General features: G+C 41.1%; 2 protein-coding genes across 9 annotated transcripts in view; one reads left to right on the forward strand and one right to left on the reverse strand.

The window, feature by feature from the left end:
- The window catches only part of mon1bb (MON1 secretory trafficking family member Bb), a 37,257-nt gene that overhangs the window by 11,469 nt on the left and 2,111 nt on the right, over positions 1-23,677 (forward strand). Inside the window, exons 6-7 of one of the 3 annotated variants that reach the window (XR_015850710.1) lie at positions 1,097-1,382; positions 14,402-14,560. Coding sequence is in view for 1 of the 3 variants with exons in the window: in XM_088338035.1 (XP_088194161.1) it covers positions 1,097-1,324 (228 nt within the window). In the remaining 2 variants the exon portion in view is untranslated. Of the gene's footprint in view, positions 1-1,096; positions 2,849-14,401; positions 14,561-23,677 lie in introns of those variants that run through there. The other 2 variants (XR_015850709.1, XM_088338035.1) reach the window with 2 other exon arrangements.
- brpf3a (bromodomain and PHD finger containing, 3a) lies at positions 4,897-22,686 on the reverse strand. 6 transcript variants are annotated; one of them, XM_088338034.1, is made up of 15 exons: positions 22,353-22,686; positions 21,443-21,487; positions 19,388-20,883; positions 18,313-18,469; positions 18,101-18,232; positions 17,896-18,024; positions 17,676-17,774; positions 17,462-17,597; positions 17,109-17,381; positions 14,170-14,688; positions 12,177-12,231; positions 12,014-12,102; positions 10,457-10,554; positions 10,212-10,366; positions 4,897-7,600 (listed from the first exon to the last, which is right to left on the reverse strand). In XM_088338034.1, exons 3-15 carry the CDS (start codon positions 20,860-20,862, stop codon positions 7,414-7,416), a joined length of 3,504 nt encoding a protein of 1,167 aa, XP_088194160.1. In that variant the 5' UTR covers positions 20,863-20,883; positions 21,443-21,487; positions 22,353-22,686; the 3' UTR covers positions 4,897-7,413. The 6 variants fall into 6 exon arrangements, with proteins under 6 accessions (XP_088194160.1, XP_088194157.1, XP_088194159.1 ...); XM_088338031.1 differs by having other exon boundaries at positions 17,462-17,774; positions 19,388-20,879; XM_088338033.1 differs by having other exon boundaries at positions 14,179-14,688; positions 17,462-17,774.

Consider the following 23,677-nt stretch of genomic DNA (forward strand, 5'->3'; position numbering starts at 1 on the left):
CCATTACAATTTACCATTGGTAAACACTACCTGCATGGCCCATAGTAAATGTCCACAATTTATACGTTATCCCTGCACTATTACACATTTCATAGTGCCCTGTTAGGATTTTGAATTCACCTGTCCTCTCAGGCATGACCCGTAGGGGGCGATAACTATTTGTTGGACAATGCCTTACAATTTAATGCCAGCTGCCGTTAATCACGATCATAGGAGGAAAGGCAATGCCCAAGCCGAGGCACGAGAGAGAAGTGTCTGCATCATTTTTAAGCTAAAATATTGTGAAACATGGCAACAATTTCACTACTTTACAAACACTTCACACAAAATTGTCACTTTTTAAACCTTGAAAACACAATTTTAAAATGTAAGCATTTCAATGATTGATTTCATACTCTCATACAGACCCTTTACTGTTATTAGCAGTGTCTGAAATCACGTCTGCCCGGACGCCCGCATCTTTTACGTCGGGCGTACAACTTGCAAAATCTTTTTTTTTTTTCTTTCACATCAAATCAAACGTCAGACGACGCAACGCAAACGTTGCATGAATGAAGATGAGTAAATACAGGTACATACTGATGGCAGCTGGAAAACAGCGATGTATACATGCAATGAATGTTATAAGTAGATTTATAATAACTTAATTTTAAAGTGTTGTTCTGTTATATATTCTGATTATCAATCCCTAATACTTAGCAACAATGTTTATTTTGGATTAGTCGTCTTATTGTGTTTCAAGTTATGAAAAATGGGGCAGGCAACCTCATGGCTGGGCAGGCAACTTTTCAGAGTTGTTTGCCCTGCTATCCGTCAACTTTTTGTGAGTTTCAGACATTGTTATTAGAAAAAATAGACTCATTCAACCACTAAAAATATTCTATTAGAATATCACAATAACCCAGCAATGGTGAGAGTTATTTTCAGAACATGTCCACGGGCACCTCAGCTGTCCTAAGAGGGCACCACGTGGCGAACCTCTGCACTAGAAAATCCCAATCCCAGTATTGAAAAGCACCCTTCCCTGAGCTATGCTGACTTCCTATACAAGACTCTACTCCACTTTATGAGTGTTTTTTGGGGTTGTCTCATGCAGGTGACAAGTAAGTTTGAGCTGTACACATGCTTCAGTCCACTTGTGACCAAGACGTGTGCCATCACGGTCATCACAAAGCTCCTCCGCTGGATAAAGAAGGAGGAGGAACGCCTCTTCATCAAGTACCCTCCCAAATACTCCACCACGCCAAACCCTGCCAAGAGCTCGCGGGGGGCGAAAGCGGAACAGACGGACTCTGCCGAAAACGGCTTCCTATCTCTGCTATGAGGGCAGGACCCTTCCGACGCTATATTTTGACACTCATTGACACAGGACACAAAAAGAGGTACGAAGACTTTTTAAATTGACTCTGAAAGCGGTGACAGATGAACAGATTATTTAAATGCTTTTACTTTGTTTTAGAAACTATGAATGTATTGCACGGGAGACTCCTTTAGCGGGATTATGCAAGGGGAGGTGGACAAAAAGGAATATCCTTGCAATAAAAGAGCCCCAAAAGTATTCTAATGTGTTGAGATGATTATGTTTAATTTATACAATGTATAGTTGTTTGTTTCATTCTGCAATTTAGTACACGTTTTATTATAAGTCTTATAGTCTGCTATAGTCTTATAGCGGGGGCCGGGAACCTAATGGCTCTTTCCATGAGTACATTTAGCGCTGAGATCAAATTGGACTGTTGCATATTTCTCTGTGGCATTCTCAAACCAGGTAGTTGCATCTTGATTCTAGTACAGACGCTCCCCTACTTACGAAAAACGGTGGATAGGAACATTTTTTCCGGGATGTCGAAAAATATCCGGACATTGCTGTAAGTTAGATTTTGTATTGTGTGCACCTTCTTCCAAGTAGAGGTGCTGTAGTGCTTCTTTCCGCCTCTACTGGCGAGCGGTGGCGCTGTGAGAGGTCACCCGGCATCCACCCCCAAGAAGAAATCTGCTTCGTCTTCCTAGTTTGTGTTTGGACATACTATACTGTATCTCCAGCGCGCTAAGAACTTTGAAACTTTTATTGTTTAGTATCTCGTGCATCCATTCAATATGGTTGGTGTAAAGTTTAAAGAAGAGGCAAGCTATTTCTTTTGAAGTGAAAGTGGAATAAGAAAGCTTGATGCGGTTGAGAAATCTGTTGGATCGCCTTTTTTCGGCAACTTTCTTACACAGAGGAGGAAGTGGCCTAACTCTTGAAGCTCATCTTCCAAAATTAAGTGAAACTCAACTTTATTTATCTATGGAGAGCGTATTATTTTATGAAATGTTTATTTTTTTAGTACAATACAGGTTACTTATACAAGCCTAAAACATGCTTCTATAAACCTTAAATATAAGAAATTTAGCACTAAAGCAACTTACGTACAAATTTAACTTACAATCATGCAGAACCTCTCGTTCATAAGTAGGGAAGCGTCTGTACATGCGAAGCCAAATACTAACTTGGCTGAAGGTTCAGTTGAGCATATACAGGGCACATTCTCAACTACAGTTTAAAGTCAGGGTGTCACACCAACATACCCCAATTTGGCAGCAGCATTGTTGTTGTTTCATAGATTTTATCCAATCATCAAATGAGGCACAGAGAAATGAAATGTGCTGAAGAGATGGATTTTGTCGGTTTGGTAGTTTTGATGAATTTTGTCGTGATGTATATGGTGTGGCTCTTTCACAAAAATCTTTCAAATATTTTTGCTCTTATGGCTCTTTGGGTTAAAAAGGTTCCCGACCCCTGCCTTAAAGCATAGTCTCCCCAGTTTTGTTTGAAGATTAAGAATAAATAAATTATTTAACAAGAACATTTCTGCGTTGGTCAGTTTGCAGAATATTTTCATTGTGAAATCCGACTTGAGAAAAGAAAATTCATGGTATATATAGCAAGCGTGTATATTTTTGATGTCGTGCCAGCAAAAAAAATAGCAAAAAACACAGACATTTTTGGACCGTGGCCAACCCAAATGCCCAAACACCCAAACAAGTTAGGCACCTGGGTACCTAAGTTGGTCATGCTTTCGTCCCTCCAGATGAAACGGGACACAAGAAATGACTCAGGCAACACGTAAGACGGCTAAGTTTTCCAGGGGAAGTTGTAATTTTGCAAAAGAAAACTAACAAAATATTGAGATTAAAGAGTACTTTAACTCTGTAACTAGTAGTTTCCCAACCCTCCTCTTATGATTTTTCCTTTTTATTGAGTTTTACTGGAAAAAAGTTGTAATCTATTGCTATAGCAAATTTTTTTTAGAATAGGTCAGGAAGAGAAATGCCAACTTAAAAGAAAAAAGCGATTTAAGTGGCTTGTGAAATTATTTGGACCCCTTAAACTTTGACCTTTTGCCACATTTCAGACTTCAAACATAAAGATATAAAACTGTAATTATTTTGTGAAGCATCAACAATAAGTGGGACACGGTCATGAAGTGGAACTCACTATATTGGATATTTTAAAACTTTTTTTAACAAATAAAAAAGTAAAAAGTGGGTGTGCAAAATGATTAAGCCCCATTGAGTTAATACTTTGTAGCGCCACCTTTTGCTGCGATTACAGCTGCAAGTCGCTTGGGGTATGTCTTTTTGCACATCGAGAAACTGATATTCTTGCCCATTCCTCCTTGCAAAACAGCTCGAGCTCAATGTATCCAAATCCAGCTTTAAACATAATCTTCCAAACTCCGTTACCAACCTTCTCAATGTTTCCTCAGAATCGGCCACAGCTTGCTAAAATGTAAAAGCTAGCTGAATAGCTTAAAAAAAAAAGTAGCCTGATAGTTAGCTAGAAAGGTAAACAACTAAAAAGGAGATAGTTAGATAAATGAGTAAAAAGCCAACTAATTACCCAGCTAGAAAGCTTCAAAAAAAAAAGAAAGAAAGCTAAATAGCTAGCTAGAAAGGAGGCCAATATTTAGCTTTGATAACTAGCCACAACTTTCAAATTGTTTCTAGATAAAATGCCCAAAATTGTAGAAAGCCAACTATAGCTTGCTCAATAGCTTAAAAGATAAGATAGCTAGCTACAATGCTAAAAAGGTAGCCAGATAGCTAAGTATCTTTTGCTTTTGAAAAAAAAACTAAATTGGAATTGTTGTATTTTAATTAATAAATATATTTTTTTAATACATGAATAGATTATCATTGTTATCTTTTAATAAAATGCTTCAAAATAATCATCAATACTTATTTATTTAAATTTCTAAAAAAAACTTATCACTACTGTATGTTACTGTTATTACCACGTTAATGATTAAAAAATAGGGTAAAATAGACTCTGTCAACTAATTTTATTAGAAAATCCCAGCACTGATCAGCTATTTTCAGAACAGGTCCGCAGAGGAGGGCGCCACGTTGGAGACCCCTGCAGTAATATGTAGACGTTAACTCGTGCACAGGGTTGGTCTTAATTCTGTCCAATTCTGTAATGTAGTCGATTCTCAATCTTTTGAAAGAGTATTGCTTTGTTACACTTTTGTTTTTCAATGCTATCGTTTCGGAATCTAATATTTATTGTACCGTCATTCCAACTCTCAATATGAATTTCCTTCAAATGATTCATTTTCTTCCTCATGCCATGAGGCTCTTTAACTCCATCCGGGGGAGTAAAAGTCCACATTAAACCACACCCCCACATTTGCATATTACCCTATTCTTATAGTGAATATTTTCGTAGCACTATTTAAATACTCTATAGCAAAACGTTATATCGGGTATTTTTGTATTCTATATCTTTTATTGTATTATTTTATTTTTCAAGACAAGGATATTGCTGGAAGTGTGAAATTCCCTACGGGGATGAATAAACTATATCTATTTTAGTCTTCATCCCTATTAAAAAGAAAACTCCAAGACAAAGTATGCTGTTGATTCAAACTGCTTTTATTGTAGCGTGAGAAAATATTCCCGCTCGCAGGCAGTGAAAAGAACCTCAGGATGGCGCCAATCGCACCATTTCCCTTTTTTTTTTGGTCCGATATACAAAAGAAAACCTTTTGGGTGCGTGGTGACGGCTACGCGAGAGAAATCGTTTCTTCTATGCGACTGTCTTCGCTTTAGAATAATTGCAATTTCTACTTTGTTTTTATAAATTACAATCCGAAAACCGCATTCCTTTTTAAATTACTTCCTGTCGGTCGGTATAAACAGACATTTACATATATACAAAACTATACACATGCACCGTTTTTGTTATACTATATTTAGAAATCATAGTTGCACGACATGTGCCACACACACACTGGAGAGCCGTATGTGCTTTTAAAAGTCGCTCCACCGCAGTAGTCTTTGTATGCACTTCCGGGTACGCCACGAACACTTTCGCAATATGGAAAAACTTAAGTAAAGGACTACAAGTCCCAGGTCAAGTATATCGCATCCTGGCTGGACTCAAGAGAGGCTGCGGTGCCTCCCTTTCACAAAAATTGTCATGGTCTAGGGAACTCGAGCAAATAATCGGATGGACATTGGGAATACTAGTTGTTTGGTAATAAAACTTATACATTTTAAAAGATGAAGCTTAAAACATGCAGGGATTTAGAATCTCAGTATGCTAAATTTACCGTAATTTCCAAATTATAGGGCGCACCTAAAAACCACAAGTTGGCCAGAAATTTGAAAGTGCCTATTATATACTGGGATATACCGTGTACATGTATCTTAAAAAGGACTCAAAATATGGATGCACATTGCTACATACTGTATATTACTATTTGTGCTATGATTGAGCAGTATCGCAAAAAATAGTATGCAATGGGAATCGAACCCGGGTCACGGCGGCGAGAGCGCTGAATCCTAACTACTACACCAGCAGTGTTATGGATAATAGAAGGAAAGTTATTTTCACACTATTTTTACTCATGGTACCAAAGACAAATGTTAGAGAATGGAGAAAACCGAAAGTAAACGCAAAGTCCATTTCATGATCAGATAGACCAAAGTTGTTTACCTCATCATGCCTGAAAGTTGATAAAAATCCATCAGGGACTAGTGAAGACTAATGTCAGTGTTTCCCATACATAGGACAGGGTTCGTACACTTCTATCATGGCCAATTGTTTTTGTTGAAGTTAAAATAAAGTCACTATTTTTCTATAAGAACATATTTAGTGCCATTTGGAGCTGTCCCAATCTATGATCAAGATATTTTGTGTCAATGAGCTGCTATAAACTGACATGAATTCTGCCAGTCTACCTCAACTATGTACGCGAAGCATAGCTACGTCACACTTGCTTACAAACGCAGAAAGGGCTCTATAGGTGTTGGGAAATAATGGAAGTCAATACAGAAGACAACAAAAGAATGTACTTTTTGTGTGAAAATAGAAAAATGAGCCAAATTTGGACTAATTGATGACATTGATTGAAAGCAGTCTGCTCTGGAGCAATCTTAGAGACTGCTGATCCTTTGCTTTTTCTTTCACTTAATTTATGTTTTTATGTGTTTTTCAGAGGATTTGCGTCTAAATCGGTTCAAATAGAATTGTAGTTAATTTTTTTGCATTTTATCATTTAGTTGTAGCAGTGAAGGGCCGGTCCAAATTGTCCCTAGAAGTGAATGAGCAAGCGAGTTGTCCCTGTGTGCCCTGCGATTAGCTGGCAACCAGTTCAGGGTGTCCCCATGCCCACTGCCTGATGATAGCTGGGCCCCAGAACCCCCGCGACCCTAAGTGGTGCAGCTAATGAGATGAGATTATAGCTTTGCATTTTAAGGTGTTCTGTGTTGTTCGACTTTAAATTGGTTCAAGGTGTAAAAAGCTACAACTGTAGATATGAATATTTTAATCTATATTTCATGTGTTTTGCAAGGATCCCCTGCAAAACATCTGAAATGACTATGTATGAAATGATTTAGTACATGTTTTGTTATTGATAATATATCCTATAAAGAAAAATTTCGATTAAGAGGTTCGATTCCCGGCGCCTCCGTGTTATATGTCGAAGGGTCCTTGGGCAAGACATTGAATCCCTAATTCCCCTGATAACAGGTAGTTGCCTTGCATGGCTGATGCTGCTTTTGGTTAGTTGGTGTGCAAAACGGAAAAAGTGTGAAGCACATTGTAAAATGCTTTGGGAGGTCTTCATTGACTTGAAAAGCACTATATAAATGCAGACATTTAGTCCAGCCGTGATGCGAGTACCATGTGAAACTTTCAAAATCTAAATACATATTTCCCTTTTGAGGGTTCAATATTTACAAGTCTTCAATAGCTTTGGCCAAAATGTAAAAAAAAAAAATGAAACCACACGCAACAAAAACACATAAAATAAACTCAAACTCTGGTTCTTGTGGTAAACATCTCCCTATTCTTCTCCGCTACTTACCCTTCACCATAAGAGCATCCAGAACAAAGTTTGAATACGGTTTGAGGTTAAAAAATCAGATGAAATTTGAGGTGGGTGTGAAGTTGAGGTTGCCTCGAATGCGGTTCAAGTGCATCATGGCCCGGTCGTATGCCGTGTGAACAGACTTGCGGACGCTCGGTTTCTTTCCTTCCATCAGACGGAGTTTGTCCACTGTGTCATCCATCCCCATGGGCAGTAGTTTATCTCGAGGAAGCCACTGCCTGAAATTGAATGAAGACCCGTGGCAATGTGGATAGCACGATGTACAGTGACTTGCGAAACTATTTGGCCCCCTTGAACTTTTGCCACATTTCAGACTTCAAACATCAAGTTATAAAACTGTCATTTCTTGTGAAGCATCAACAATAAGTGGAACACAATAATGAAGTGGAACACACTTCGTTGGATATTTTAAACTTTTTTAACAAATAAAAAATGAAAAAGTGGGAGTGCAAAATGATTCAGCCCCTTTACTTTCAGAGCAGCAAACCCTGTCCAGAAGTTCAGTGAGGATCTCTGAATGATTCAATGTTGATGTAAATGACTAACGATGATAAATGGAATCCACAGGTGTGTAATCAAGTTTCCGCAGGTCCGAGATACTGTTGTAGAGAAGTTTAAAACTGGATTTGGATACAAAAAAGATTTCCCAAGCTTTAAACATCCCAAGGGGAACTGTGCAAGCAATGATATTGAAATGGAAGGAGTATCAGACCACTGCAACTCTACCAAGATTGAGATACAGCCAAGAGGCCCATGATCACTCTGGATGAACTGCAGAGGTCTACAGCTTAGGTGAGAGAGTCTGTCCCATAGGACAACAATTAGTCCTATACTGTACAAATCTGGCCTTTATGGAAGATTTCAAAAAAGTGTCGTTTAAAGTTCACCACAAGACACCTGGGAGACACACCAAACATGTGAAAGAAGGTGCTCTGGTCAGATGAGAGCAAAAATCGAACTTTTTGGCAACAATGCAAGATGTTATGTTTGGCGTAAAAGCAGCACAGCTCATCACCCCCAACCTATCATCCCCACAGTCAAACATGGTAGTGGCAGCATCATGGTTTGGGCCTGCTTTTCTTCAGCAGAAAGGGAAGATGGTTAAAATTGATGGGAAGATGGATGGAGCCAAATACAGGACCATTCTGGAAGAAAACCCGATGGAGTCCGCAAAAGACCTGAGACTGGGACGGATTTGTCTTCCAACAAGACAACGATACAAAACATAAGGCAAAAGCTACAATGGAATGGTTCACCAAAAATATATCAAGGTGTTAGTCAAAGTCCAGACCTTAATCCAATTGAGAATCTGTGGAGAGAACTGAAAACTGTTCAAACACTTTCCATCCACCCTTACTGAGTTTGAGCAGTTTTGCAAGGAGGAATGGGCAAAAATATCAGTTTCTCGATGTGCAAAACTGATAGAGACATACCCCGAGCGGCTTGCAGCTGTCATCGCAGCAAAAGGTGGCGCTACAAAGTATTAACTCAATGGGGCTGAATCATTTTACACACCCACTTTTTCGTTTTTTATTTGTTAAAAAAGTTTAAAATATCCAATAAAGAGTGTTCCACTTCATGACTGTGTCCTACTTATTGTTGATGCTTCACAAGAAATGACAGTTTTATATCTTTATGTTTGAAGTCTGAAATGTGGCAAAAGGTCAAAGTTCTAAGGGGGGCAAACATTTCGAAACAATAGTTTTCACCTTTGCGTCGTTCTTCATTGGTTCGTGAGTGACAAGAATTCAATCGCCATTTAGTGGTTAATTGCAGATGAATGTTGCCATTATATTCACAAACATATTTAAATTTTGTTCTAAATGTCCCTTTTATACTATTCTATAGATAGATAGATAGATAGATAGATACTTTGTTCATCCCCGAAGGGAAATTCACATTTCCAGCAGCATCCCTGAGCTGAGAACAATCGAGAACAATCGAAAATAACACGGGAGCTGCTGGAGTGGCTGCCATACTCTTATATCCAAGATATACCTGTATACTCTTCTTATATTCTGATATTTCTATAGTGCTCAATAAGTGTGTGGCTTTTTGCAAACACCTTCAATCAAACGTTTTCCAAGACAAAAGAGTTCGTCTCCAAAAGAACGTGCCCCTGATTAAAAAGCTACAACATGAAAGCCACTATGAGGCCTGCTAGCTAGCTAATCAAGATGACCTTGACACCCTCAAATTCCAAGCCGAGAGCTTGCTTTTCTTCTCAGAGAGGCTTCGTGTTTATAAAGTTCCACTATCCTTATTACTTATTTATTGTACTCGCACACCATCTAGCGACCAACATTATACACTGGTTTGGACAGGAATCATATTTAAATGCAATCAGAATACTCCACGTGAACGGGGTTTATTCTATCCTCCAATCAAAATCCATGAAACTGTGTAAGAAAGATGCTCACGCTCCAGTCCGTGGAACGATTTCATAGCAATCTTAGAGTATTTTTGCCTTGTCCGATTTGCTGAATTTTCTTAAAAAATAAGTTTGTAACTCAAGAGTCTTATTTCATCTTGTCATCGTTTTGACCCTGACGCATGTCTAAACAGACTTAACTGTCGTTACAGCCGTTAGCTTGATGTCAGTGAAAAAGAAGTCTGGCCCTGTACGAACCTGAACATAATGATTGATGTTTGAGGCCCGATCCAAATTTCTGGGGGGTTTTGGGCCTAAGATCTTACCTCTACACCACAGGGAGTGGTTCCCTGACAACCCAGGCAGTTAATAGGTTCCGTGCCATAATATTTCAAATCTTAACTCAAAACATCGGCGTCGAAGCCAACGTCTCGTGTCGAACCATTCCAAAATCTTACCAGGTCCTTTTGGTGTCGAAAAAGAGAACCAGGAAGAGCTTTTGTCCAGCCTCTGTTCGCCTCCACTCTCCCAGCTTGAGCACCTCCACGGGAGGCACCGGGATGGGAATGCCGTTGTGGAGGAGTCCTTCCTGCGGCATTTCTGGGTCAACGATCTGTCACAGTGAGGGATATTTATGAACAATCGCTCTTTCAGTTTTGCAGCGGAAGCGAGGCCCCTGACGCCTTGTCCGTTTCTTGCCTACCATGGCTGGGTATGATGGATATCCTCTGCATTTGGCCCACACCAGATCAAGAGGGGCCAACTCCGTCTCGCTGTCTGGACAAAGGAGTGTCGTCTTGCCTGTCAAAAACATGCAAACAACTCTTGAATTGTTTTTTTTTCTTTGAAAATGGAAACATTAATGAGAAATCCTCTAAGTCAGTTTCTAGTGATGACTGAAGGAATTGGAATTAGTATTTTCTGGAGTAAAAGGCGCAAATTGCCAGATTTGCAAGTGCGCCTAATAACCCTGTGTGTGTGTGTGTGTGTGTGTGTGTGTGCAATTAATCAAAAAACATCGCTGATCAAAATCGCAAAACTTTGTATGAAACGGGGATCAAACTTGGGAAGCAGCGAAAAGAGAGCTGATACATAACCACTGGACCACCAGTGATACAGGAAACGTATGAAAGGGTATTTGATTTGATTTCATAATCACATTATTTTTAATTATGGTGCCAGAAACGAATGTTAAAGAATGGAGAAAATAAGGTTGTCCAGAAAGAAATGAATAGATGAAAAGTCTGTATCATCAGATACAGACGCTCTCCTACTTACAAACATTCGGGACATACGAACGTTTTTTTGGGAATGTCTAAAAATATCCGGACATTGCTGTAAGTTAGATTTTGTATGGTGTGCACCTTTTTACGAGTAGAGGACAGTACTGTGGTGCTTCTTTCCAGCGCGTTGCGCTGTGAGGTCACCCAGCATCCACGCCAGAGAAGAAATCCGGCTTCCTCTTCTCAGTTCGTGTGTAAACATACTATACTGTATCTCCAGCGCACTCCATTCAAAATTGTTGGGCTAAAGCTTAAAGAAGAGGCGAGCGAGAGTGATTTTGCCTGCGTCCTCAGTTTTCTTTTAGCCGGTGATGAAAATGGTGAAACTAAGAAAAGTGCTGTTTCAAATCCAGTCCATATTCCAACCCAAACCCCTGAATAGATAAATAAGGAAGAGTTTATTCAAACGTGGCTAAGAATTTCACAATTCTTGCAAATGCAACAATAGGACCTTGACAAAGATTGCAATTTAGATTTTAGTCACAAGATGGCGTAAGAGAGTAGAATTTTAAAGGGTTCATAAGCGATATATTAATCTGAGGCACACCAGACTATAATGCGTATTAAATTAATACAACAGAAAATAACGGAAACATTTCGTGGAACATGAACTATAATCATGAAATGCTGTTTTACAACTAAAATATTCATTCATAAATGGTTATCGTCCTAAGTAGCATTTAACTTTAATTATGCTTAAAGTGCTTCTTATATGGGAAAAAAGCCAGGTATATAATTTTGATGTAATTCTTAGCGTTTCAAAACCAATGTTAAAAAGCAAATCCGTTTAAAAACGAATATTAAAAATAAAACATGTACATTTGTTCATCAGCACAAATGGAAAAAAAAAACTGCACGTCTCCAGGCCCCTGCCCAAATTTGGAACTCAAAGCGGCCCACGCACAGTTTGCCTACCCCTGATCTAGGGTTATAAATCTTTTTTTTGCCTTTACAAGCTGTCATGTTTTCTGACAAACCCGATTCGCAGATGTCTATGTCGTCATTGATGGGATCCTTAACCAGAGCCGGTTTGCCTCGGCTGCGTTTGGGAGGCGTTGCCAAGCAGCTAGACGCATGCAGAGAAAAGAGTGGATGGTTAAATTCCTCGTCAATGGTTGCCATGAGAAATTATCCACTCACTTGAAATTTGGGTCTTCGTCTTGGTCCTCTGAGCTGTGTTTTCCATTTGTTGGATCTGAATGTGAGAAAAAGATGTAGAACAAGTGCTTAAAAGGAAAGTATTTTGCAGTTAAACCCCCTACGTTTTAAGATTTTAGTTTTGGGCGTATCTAATCACGATAGGTCAAACTGTTATTTGGCTCGGAGCTATATTTAAAAACAATAGGTGGGCAGGCAGCAATCAAATAACGCCAAAAAAATAATTGTTTTATTTTACAATTTCCTGTAACTGAAGTACATTCATTGCTAAACAACTTTGTAAAATTAAGACAAGTTAACGTTATGCACTATGGCAATTGGTAAAAAGACAAAAGTGGGGTCTTCCACCAATTTTTTGCATCTACCCATTGTAGTAGTACATTTTCAAAACTATTTGCCCTTATACTTAGCCTACATGAATAATGCCATCTTAAATTCATTGATTGGTGGCATGGGCCATCTTTCTACATTATCCATCCATTATCTGCACCACTTAGTGAGGTCGCTGGGGTGCTGGAGCCCACCTCAACCATCTTCGGGCAGTGGGCTGGGGACACCCTGAACTGGTTGCCAGCCAGTCGCAGAGCACACAGAGACAGACAACTCGCTCATTCACACCTAGGGACAATTTGGACCGGCCAATTAACCTGACATGCATGTTTTTGGAATGTGGGAGGAAACCCACGCAAGCACGGGAAGAACATGCAAACTCCACACAGGGAGGTTTGATCTCACAACCCTCAGTACTGTAGCGTGCAAGTGCTAAACACTGCGCTGCCGTGCTGCCATTTTTCTATTCTGTTCAAATTGTTTGTAATCAGGAAAAAATATTGATTTGTCTCTGTAGTATCTATGGAATTAACCCCCTAAACTGGCTCCATTTGTGGCTAAAATAGTCGTTTACCACGTTACAAAGTATGAGGTGCATGTCTGATCAATTTAATGTAATCCTTATTGGAAAAAAAAAACTGCTCTTTCTTAAAAACAAGGCAGTGGTTTCTATACAAAGGAAGGATCTAGTCCGCCAGTGTTTAATTGGTCTCGCAAGAGTCTCATAAACTTGTTTTATGAAAGCATGACCAACTCTGGTGCCGAGGTCCTAAACTTATTTGGGCATTTGGGTTGGCCATGGTCAAATTTTTGCTGCTTTTTTCCTTTCTTTTCTTTTTTAGTGTTTGTCTTGTTGTGGATCACCCCTCTCGAGGGGATATGACCGGGGTAGATGGATAGAAATATATATAATATAAGAGAAGTTAATCAAAATTTTTCATCATTGATTGCAAACGCAATGGTGTGTATTTGTGCTATGTGTCAGAAGGTATATTGGTCAGCCTGAATCTCCCCCTGTGCTAAAGTGGCAGACTCTGACAAAGGCTGCAAACCCGCTCGGACAAAAGCAGCCCGGTATTGATATTGAATACAGCAATTTACCAAATCACTGATAAGTATTCCATATAATTACAGTTTAAACTTATTTGGTATTTAGTAGAATCAGCATCAGAGCGTTACTAGTTATTTTCTAGTCTAATTAGATGATGATCTGATTATTATTTTTTTGCATTAAACTCCTGTCTCGTTTAGCATTCTTTGGAGGGGACTTGTTTGTTGTGTCATTGCCTTTAAAAACTAGTGTATTCGTGATTCAATAGTTTACAAGGGCGCACATTCATCACAGCTCAACCTTCATGATTTTGCTTTAAAAATGCAATGACTGATCCATTTGAATTTAAAATGTAGATTTTCTTCCGGGAGACCATGCTCTTAGCCTCCTACACTGCTCACCAGGGTTTTGCAAATGTCTATGGGAAACGCTAAGAATATTTATTAGCGACCCAAACTTTTGAACCATAGTAAAAGTCTACTCATGATGGGCATGCCTTCCTAATTCAATGTTGACAAGCTATACACACTTTAAAAATACAAACAAAACCACCTATTTGAGGAACCAACAAGGCTCAAACAAATAGTAGCTCACCTCCCTCACCCGAGTGCTTGTCGATCTCGCTGTCTGAGCTGTGCCCTTGTGACCTCAGGTGGCGGGAAGAGGGCAAAGTAGGGCCAGGCGGTAAGCTTGTGATGTTGGCATGGGGCGAATACCCACTGACGCTGTCCAAGCCGTCAATCGGATCCTCCTCAGTTTTGCCATTGTGCTGAGGTGTCCGTTTCTTTTTGCCAGCCCTAGCTCCATTTTTGGCCTTCTTGAATAGGACGGACGTGCGTCGACCGACACCTAGCGCAGAAAGATCTGGCGGCGTTCCCAGCGGCGTTCCCTCGTGCACAACTTCCGATTGGGAGGTCGGTGTTTCGCCCTCCTCGGCTTCGTCATCTCCTTGGCCTTTGCTGCCGTTCCGTGACGGTTTCTGACGCTTGTAAGGGCGGCCAGGCAGCCGCCTGCCAACGGTCACTATACCAAGAATGGGCGGTTCCAGTGGAGCGTCACCTGGTAGCGGCGACGATGCCGGGCATGTGAGTTCTAACACAGGAGGGGACTCATCTGGATGAGGAAAGATGAACTACATCAGTGGTTCAAGGGGAGATCATTTGCTGCAAGCTTTTTGGACTTACCATAAATTCCGGGCTACAAAGCGCTCTGATTAAAAGCCGCATACTCGAATTTCCGCATGAAACTCATATTTATCTTTGAACGAGCTGCAACGATATTAAAGCCGCAGGCTTAAACAGCCACTTCTTACATTTTAAGCCCAGAGCACATCTGGTGCCACTGTGTGGGAAATTGCCGACATTGGCTGTAGAACCCCAACGATGTCATACCCCTGCACACACTACAGTTTCCAACTGCATCGTTTTTTTGCTTCTGCACCGAGTTGTTTACATCACATGTTTTCAGATCATGTGTCCATTCAATATAAGGATTACAAAGACGAGCACATATTCACTACCACTGTGAAAGCAAACGCGAAAGAAGGCTTCGTTGCGTAAAATGTGAACCCTATTTTTCTAGACTGGTAGTTCCTAACTGGTCCAACCTCCAGACCCACCATCCTACCTTAATACAAGCTGCGATCCAAATCAAGAAAATAATTCCACTTCTCAAATTTATCTACTGAAAAGATCAAGTTTAAACCAGAGATAAAATATGTTCAAGTTAAAAAAACAAAGAAAAAAAATGACCAAACCAAAGCGAGTTCAAATCACAATATACCAGGGGTCGGGAACCTATGGCTCGCGAGCCATATATGGCTCTTTCTACGAGTATCTGTGGCTCAGAGACAGATTTGATTGCATGCAAAATTTCTCCATCTTGTCCAAAACTTGACTCGTCTATCCTGTTAAGTTACACGCAAAGCCAAACCGAAACCTACTGTCAAATGATTACTTCGCAGTATATATATGGCACGTTTTTCACTACAATTTACAGTCAAGGTGTCACACAAAAAATGGGGAAAAAAAAAACTTGTTTTAGCTGTACAACGCTAAAGAATCCTTTATATAAAAGTTCACTATGTAATCTGTGTTCAGTGTTCAGATACCTTATGATGAATCCACAGAACTGTAAATACGCTAAAACACCGGAAGAGAACTTAGTCATCCTTCCCATCTCTCGCCAAAGGTAAGCACATAAGGCTCCCTATTCTCAGAATGTTGTGACGTTTTTACAAAATAAATGCTTGCATCTGGTTTTGAAACCAATATGTATGATAAAAAAGGGTCAAAAGGAGTTTAACCGATCTTGAGTAATTGCAAGAAAGAGACAAGTTTAAAGTGGTCTGTTTGTTGAATTTGGGACAGGGGCTCTGGCATTATTCTCTTTTCATAATTTTTTATCAAATCATCAAAAATAAATGTGCTGAAGACTAAGCTTTTGTCTGGGGCGCGGGTTTAGCAATTTAGTAAATTTGTCTCATAATATATGGTGTGGCTCTTTCCCAAAATAAAATTAATATTTTTTTGCTTTTATGGCTCTTTGAGTCAAAAAGGTTCCCGACCCCTGCAATATACCTTTAAATGCTTGATTGGTTGCATTTTTATTGAAATCCGGAATGCTTCCCATCAGTCACCCTAGCCATTTTTAACAGACTCAAAATGCACAAACATGAAATAAAATGGTGCAACATCTTTGTTCAGCCTGTCTGCTCTTCTGTCTACCAAAAAGTGAACTAGACTTGTTTGGCTGCGATTCAATACCCCCATATCGCATATTGCAATGAGTAGAGATCGGTAGACTGCAATTTTGTCAGGCGGCAGGCCAGAACAGCAAAAAATAAAATTTTGTTGGGTTTCCTTAGCATTTTTTTTGCAAAGGCCTGCAACCCATTGAAAACAGGTCTGTGACCCACTTTTGGGTCGCGGCCTGCCAATTGAAAAACACTATTCTACACGACAGCGCCAGGGCAACCATACTTTGGAGAATAGTGCCATATGGCAAAAAGCCGATGTAGGAGTCGTCTTTTTGTGGTTGGCATGGTACTGGACTAATTGCTTTTTGCTTGACATAGTTCCTTGAAGAGTAATTGAACTTCAGTGACCTGACATTAACGCAGATTAGATGGAGGGAGACGTGTAATGTCTTTGATGGATAACTTCCACTGCTAGTCAATTTGGACGTAAAAATTAAGGACTTGATCTGTGGATGATAAAGTTTAAATATTGTACTTCTTAAATATTAAATAAGGCACTGTTCAACCCAGTTATGCTCTTGGTATGTAATATATGAATAATGTTGGGAAAGACCAATTTCTCCTCTTAAAGGGTGTCATACATGTTTAAAGACGTCACCACCGTGTTTTGTATTTAGAGCAAATGTGTTGTGGAAAATGGCAGCTCAAAGTTTTTCTTTGAGTCACCACGAAGAAAAAAAAAGCCGCACTTTATTTAAAGCCGCACTGTTTAAAATATAGCAAGAAAGTAGCAGCTTGTACTCCAGAATTTATGGTATGCCGTTTTCATCATTACCTGCTGATTCAACTCCATTATCCACCCTCTTTCTTTTAATGTTCTTCCTTTCTTTAAGATCATCCTCCTCTTCTTCATGCTTGCCGTTAAGTGTTTGCTGCTGCTGGTTCTTTTGCCTGAGCGTGTTGATTTCTCGCCTCAGTAGTCGAATACGCTTGGTTCGGCCTCCGCTGGTCCGCATGGACGCTACCACGTCCAGCTTCTCCAGCAAGGTCTTGAGCTGCTCTTCCGTGCTTAAATGAAGTCTGTTGTCTGGGTCCAAGAGGGAGTCGACTGGTTGAATGAAAAAAAAATGTAAAGCCCAAGTGTGAATTTAGAGGCGTTGTACTTTGAGCTAGTAATTAGTGCCTTACCGTCATCCCAGGTGCACTGCTGAAAGCCGTGCTTGTGGGGAGACTCAGGCAAGTGCATGCCGGTGGACGGGTCCAGGCCAATGCTATGCGACTGCCTGTGGGCATGGCGGAGGACAGCCCTGCCCACCTCACGCAGCTGCATGGCCGTTTTGTGGAACATGGTGTCCTTGGAGTTGTACTTGAGGCAGTTAGAGATCATGAGTTCAAAGTCTACCTCGAGGTCGGCCACGGATCGGTAGGCGTGTCCCTCCAGCTTTGCTCGCATGGTGGAGAGGTCCATGGGTTTGGATACGAACTCCATGTAGTCTGGGACCTCGTGAATGAAATTGAATGACAACGTGAGCCATGGCCTATCATTAGGAGTCTTTTAAATATAAATAGAAGATTGTTGTTTTAAAGACATTATCTATTGCAATTCCTATGTGTACACCAACCACTGCAAGATTGACAGGCTGAGAGAAGATTTTGGCTGTATCCTTCTCCTGCAACTGCTCCAGAGTGGTTCTTAATAGCACCAGTGCTGGCGTCAGCTTCAGCTCTGTGGCGGCCTGCTGAATTTTCATCTAAAAATAAAAATTCCAATGTTTGAATTCCCAGGTTCTGGTGAGGACATGTCCAAATATCTCATTCATAGCCCACCTGCTCTCTCTTTAGCCGCTCTCTCTTGCGAATGAGTTCCACCAGAAGTCTGGCTCTTTCCAGGTCTTGCCTTAATTTCTGCCAATAGCGCAGCTCCTCTAGGGCAGCACAAATCTTTTCATCTGGCTCCTTCTGTACACACATGAACCAAAAACTTTAAACATGTGCATCTGCTTCAAGATTACTTTCATTTTCCGATATTCCTTCCTCACCTGTGTTGCAGTCCGGTGGGCCTGCGTGTTTGAGTGAAGTCGACGGATTAATGGCATCCCGTTGCGTGATTGTCGCTTGAGGAGCCAGAAGTTGTGAAGCCTCTGCATGAACTGGTTCTTTCGCTGGACTTCTACTCCTGTGCAGATCTTGTTCAGCCTATAAATCGGACATAAGTTCTTGTCATGCTACAGGGTACACAGACTTGCAGTATAGCACAAAACCAACACGTTTTCTGGTTTAAAAATCGCATGGCACAGGTACAAACATGACTAAAGTATAGGTATGCTCGATCCTCAAAACATCCAGACCGTCTTGACCCAGGCCCTTGGTAACTTAAGCACAGCCCAGCCCATTAACTTGATTTGCCGGACCGAGCCTGACGCAAACCCGAAATTTCATATTTTATTTGTGAGGACTCGGGAGGAGTAGAGGTGATTTATTTTAACAAATTAATGCCTGCCTTTTCTAACAAAATCTAAGTAAAACAAGACAGTATACACATTTACTTATTTTATATTTTTGTGTTATCCGCCAATTTTTCATCATAGACTGACTTTTTTGTCAGAGTTGACGGGTAAATTTTAAAGCCGTGCGTCATTTTAAAAGGTTAAAAATCCGGCCATAAACCACATCAGCAGTACGTCGAAGAATCTAGTGCGGAACTCGAAGAAAGGCTGAGACACAAAGAACAATGACGGGTAGCTAAAATAAACGTAATAAAAAATGATTGAGAGAGAAGCCTGGCTTGACCTGAACATAATGATTGACATTTTAGGCCCGACCCAAGCCGAAATCTGTGTCAAACTCTGGATTAAGATCTTAACTCTGGAACATTTTTTATCCTGGAGACGTGGTACCTACCTCCACAAGTGTAAATCAAATTCATGTTTTTTTTAATTACTGCTGGGTAATTGTCAATTTACCAAGTGAGCATGTCAGGGATTACCTATTTAGTCTGGAATTAGAAGAGTTAACGTTTCCTGCTATACAGAGGGTCACAAAGTTTCCAACATCACAATATAAAAGTGTTTCCTTTTAATCAGAATAAAGGACAAGCACATGTAATGCTCCCACCTGTGAGAGGGAATTTGAGGCACAAGCAGAAGAGGCACGTTGGAACGCCTAGAGGGCCCTTTCGTGGTCTTCTTTTTTGGGCCCTTGGATCCATTTTTTTCAGGTGGGGTGGGCGAGCTCTGTCTGTACGAGCGCTGCCCCCGTTGGCCCCTGCCCCCTACAAGTCTCCCTTCCACCGACTCGTCTCCAGACCCGTCCTGCCTGGACCCCACTGGGGAGTGGTGCTCGCAAAAGGCAGTCTTCTTCACGGAGAAGGTGGTTCCATTAATGCCAGTCTCCCGGATGGGGTCTATCTTCATGTAGAGACCGGCTTTTTGAGCACAGGTGACGTGAAAAGCGCGATAGCAGTTGGCTTTGTGGCACTGGATGGAGGCGCCGCGGCCTTTCTGCTTGCACAGGTAGCAGGTGAGCTTCCAGCGAGCAGGGGGGATGTTCTTCACTCCCTCCACAGGTTCCAGGAAGACCGTGTTGGCAAAGCACACTTCTGGGATCCATATGGCGCACACCACGTGAGCCCAGCGTCCGTCGCTAGTCTGCTTGAAGGCACCTCCTCGGTTGGGGCACAGCACGCAATCGACGGGGCGTGAGGGAGACTGCAGGCAGCAGCGGCACAGCCACTGGCCTTCGGGGACGTACGGCACACCGTAGCACTCCTGGTGCACGGCCAGGTTGCAGATGTCGCAAAAGAGGATGACGTTACTGTTCAAACACTCGTCATCCAGGCACACACAACAGAAGGCGTCCTCGTCTACAGCGCACTGCGACAGCACCTGGTGGCGAGATTCCAAGATAGACTCCCTCTCCAGGCGATCGATAAGCAGCTCGAAGGTGTCCGCCGAAACAGACGCGTGGCCGTCGGACACTCGCTTCTGGTTCACCATCTCCAACCAGGCCAGGTCTTCTTCATCCATGTCATACTCTGCCACCCTGTCCAGCTCCTCGCTTGACTTCTCGATGAAGCGGTAATAAGCAGCAGGCAGGGGCGAGGCTTCCGCAGGGAGAAGGATGCCCAGTGTGCGAAAGGTGGGCTCTGGAAGCGGATTTTGGAGCTGTATGTAATTGGTAGATGCCATTTCTTGCTCCGAACTGTCTTGTTTGTTCTGCTGCGGGGTAGTTTTACAATTCTTCTTTCCTTTGCTGTTGGGCGGTTTCCTCTTCTGAGTTTGCACACTGTTTTCCTTATTGCTGTTGCACTCCACAATGTCCTGTGCCATCATCTCATCCTCTGTGATCACTGGCAGCGGATCGGTGATGTTTATGCGATGGAGCCTGCCGTCTAGGTCCACCTCCACAATCCTCTGTGCCTGAGCATATGTCAGTGTCTCTCGAGAAGGAGAAAGTTGCAGTCTGTAGGGTGACGGTGATCGCAATGGGCCTGCTGAGCCTCTTCCCCTGCCTCGCCCTCTGCCTCGGCCACGACCCATGTTGAGTCCACTAGCAGCTGTCTTACATTCCCAACGCTTCACTTTCAGCATGAGGGGCCTTAAACCAGCTACCTTAAACATACGGAGAGTGAGATCATAAATGTTGTAAATAAGTAAAGTGTACATATCAGACCGTACATGCAGGCAAGGATTATTTTAGCTGCATCACCAAAGATCTGCTGGCTCTCACAATTTCCTCCTGACACAAGTTACTACCTAAAAACCTGCCTATTGAAAGACAACCTCTTTAGTCTTCATGGTAACAATCAGTTTTACTTTACAGACATCTAGTGTCGGGATGGAAGCTGGCACTCAAAACTGTCTAATCTCTGCAAAAATAAAAATATTGGATTGAATTGTATTGTTATAGCAGAACAACAGTGAAACATTGCATGCAACAAGATTATACATGACACACCAGCGTGCACGCGTAATAAAGAGAAAATAAGATAAAAGACTGTGGTGATAAATAATAAAATATATTCAAACGTAGTGCTTAGAGACTGGCATAATTTGTAATAACAGTGCAATACATATAGTGCATCGTAACAATTGTGCAATTAAAGGACTGCAACAACATTTAGCACCAACAACAATTACAGAATAAGTCGCAAGATATATATATACTTACTACTCTTTTCACGGTTTTGCGTGCTTGTTTAAGGTGGTAATGGCCCTGGGAAAGAAACTGAGCCAATTATTCATTGTTTTAAAAACAATATAAACAAAAATGTATACAAACATGTACTAATATTAAGTGCTGTCACTATTTTTTGTCAAATGTGAATTCACAGAAAGCTGTGTAAACTCTTACAATGATAGACAATATGTTAATTACATTAGTAAAGCTACACAGCAAAAGGTTGAGGACTGTCTTCCTTCAGTCTCAGTGAATATGCAGGTTCAATTGTAACTAACAGTCAACGTGCGGTAAAAATGACAGAAAATATTATAAAATGAAGATTTGTTTATATCACTATTTATTGGCCCGTGCTTTGCTGTTCAAAGGTGCCTAATATTTTGGCCAGCGTGATACCGCCGCTTGCAAGGAGACACCCCGTCTATGGGCCCATTGGTCCAATGGGGAGCCAGTATAACCGTCATGTTTCTCTACAGCCAATCGAATCCCAATATGAATTGTTTTTCCCCTCCCCCCTTGTTGCTGTGTATAGTTTGGTTGAGAAGCGGTAAATACCAACCCGACTAGCTCCACGTCCGTCAGCCATTTTGAGCTCACGACAGCACAGCGGCAACAAGCGACACCATTATATTTTACGAACAGCAGCAAAAAACTCACATTATGTACCGCGCTGACATGCGGAATTTAAATGTATGTATACCTCAGGCGACACGGCAATGTTCATTGTTTGGAACGCTGGTCCTTAATGCGACCACAGACAGCAAATAAAAAAAACAACGATGTCTATGATAGCCATTTTTCCGTCAGACAGGGCACCAACCACACACATAAACAATTTTTACAACAAAATGGTCATTTCCTGTCTTAGGCTTTGAATGTATAGTATGTGTGCCTTACTTACCGTGATAGTGGTCCTCACTGGTGCTAGTGACAAACAGAAGGGAGGGCAGGGGAAGGGAAAAAAAGCACGTCGCTAAATGTCAGCTCAGGCTTGTACCACCGCGGCGGACATGCTAGCAGTTAGCCTAGCTAGCCGGTCATTTCGGAAGCGACGCGGCTTCATCCGCTTTCCAACCCTTCTGGTCACAATTTAGCCCTTAAACCCAACGGCTTCCATGGGTATGATTTAAACCTCCCCGTCGATGCCGGTCCACATACATACAGTTGTGAAAGTGCAAAGATATTCAATTCTTCTACCTTGGATATTGGGCTAAATTTTCGCTCAAGATGGCTTGAAAAAGACGCCCCTTTTTGGAGGAAAAACGCCTTCAACCAATCAGAGGCCGTTGTTACAGTTCGCGGGTAACGCGCATCTTATTGTGATTGGCTGATACGGCGAATTGAGTTCGTCGCACTAGATAGGGGAAATAAACTTGGGAAAAGCGTTGAGGAAAACATGTGGAATGTGCGCCTATTAGCGTTGATTTCGCGTGTATGTTTTTTACTTCATTTGCAAATTCAATGTTCAAGTTTTTCTTTTATCTACCAAAATAAAACACGTTAAAGTTAGGTCTTGTTCTATCTAGTTAGCTGGTTTTGCCAGTAATTCCTTCGCCATATCATAGTTTTGCTTCTAAGGATTTCTAAAACATGTTTTCACGACTTAAACTAGTTTTATCACAATAAAATATGTCTTTGTTGATGATAAGAGTTGTCTTTAATGTCATCGATAACAACGTCATGAACATTGTTTATAACGAGATTAGTAATGGCACTCTAGGACCATGTAACCATAATCAGTTTATTATGGGGGTGCTCGAGCACTCCCACATACACCTCATTTACCACCAAATATTCACGATTTTTTAAAATAAAAAGACAGGATAGGTTTAAATATGAATAAAAAAAGAAATAAATTAAAAAACATAACAAAAATGTGAAGAAGATACATAGATACTTTAATCATCCCCATGGGGAAACTCATACTTCCAGCAGTATCCTTGTGTTGAAAAATAAAATAATAAAATGTGGAATACAAAAATACCCAATATAACGTTTTGCTATAGAGTATATCAATAGTGCTACGGAAAATACACACTGTAATAAAAATAGGGTAATATGCAAATGTGGGGGTGGGGTTTAATGTGGGCTTTTACTCTCCCGGGTGGAGTTAAAGAGCCTCATGAGGAAGAAATTATCTCCTCAGTCTGTCCGTGAAACAAGACTGTGACAGCAGTCTGTCGCTGAAACTACTCTTCTGTTTGGAGATGATGCTTTGTAGTGGAT

Source organism: Urocampus carinirostris, chromosome 6 (assembly GCF_059441175.1).
Source record: "Urocampus carinirostris isolate Australia breed hairy pipefish chromosome 6, RoL_Ucar_1.0, whole genome shotgun sequence".
Lineage (NCBI taxonomy): Eukaryota > Metazoa > Chordata > Actinopteri > Syngnathiformes > Syngnathidae > Urocampus > Urocampus carinirostris.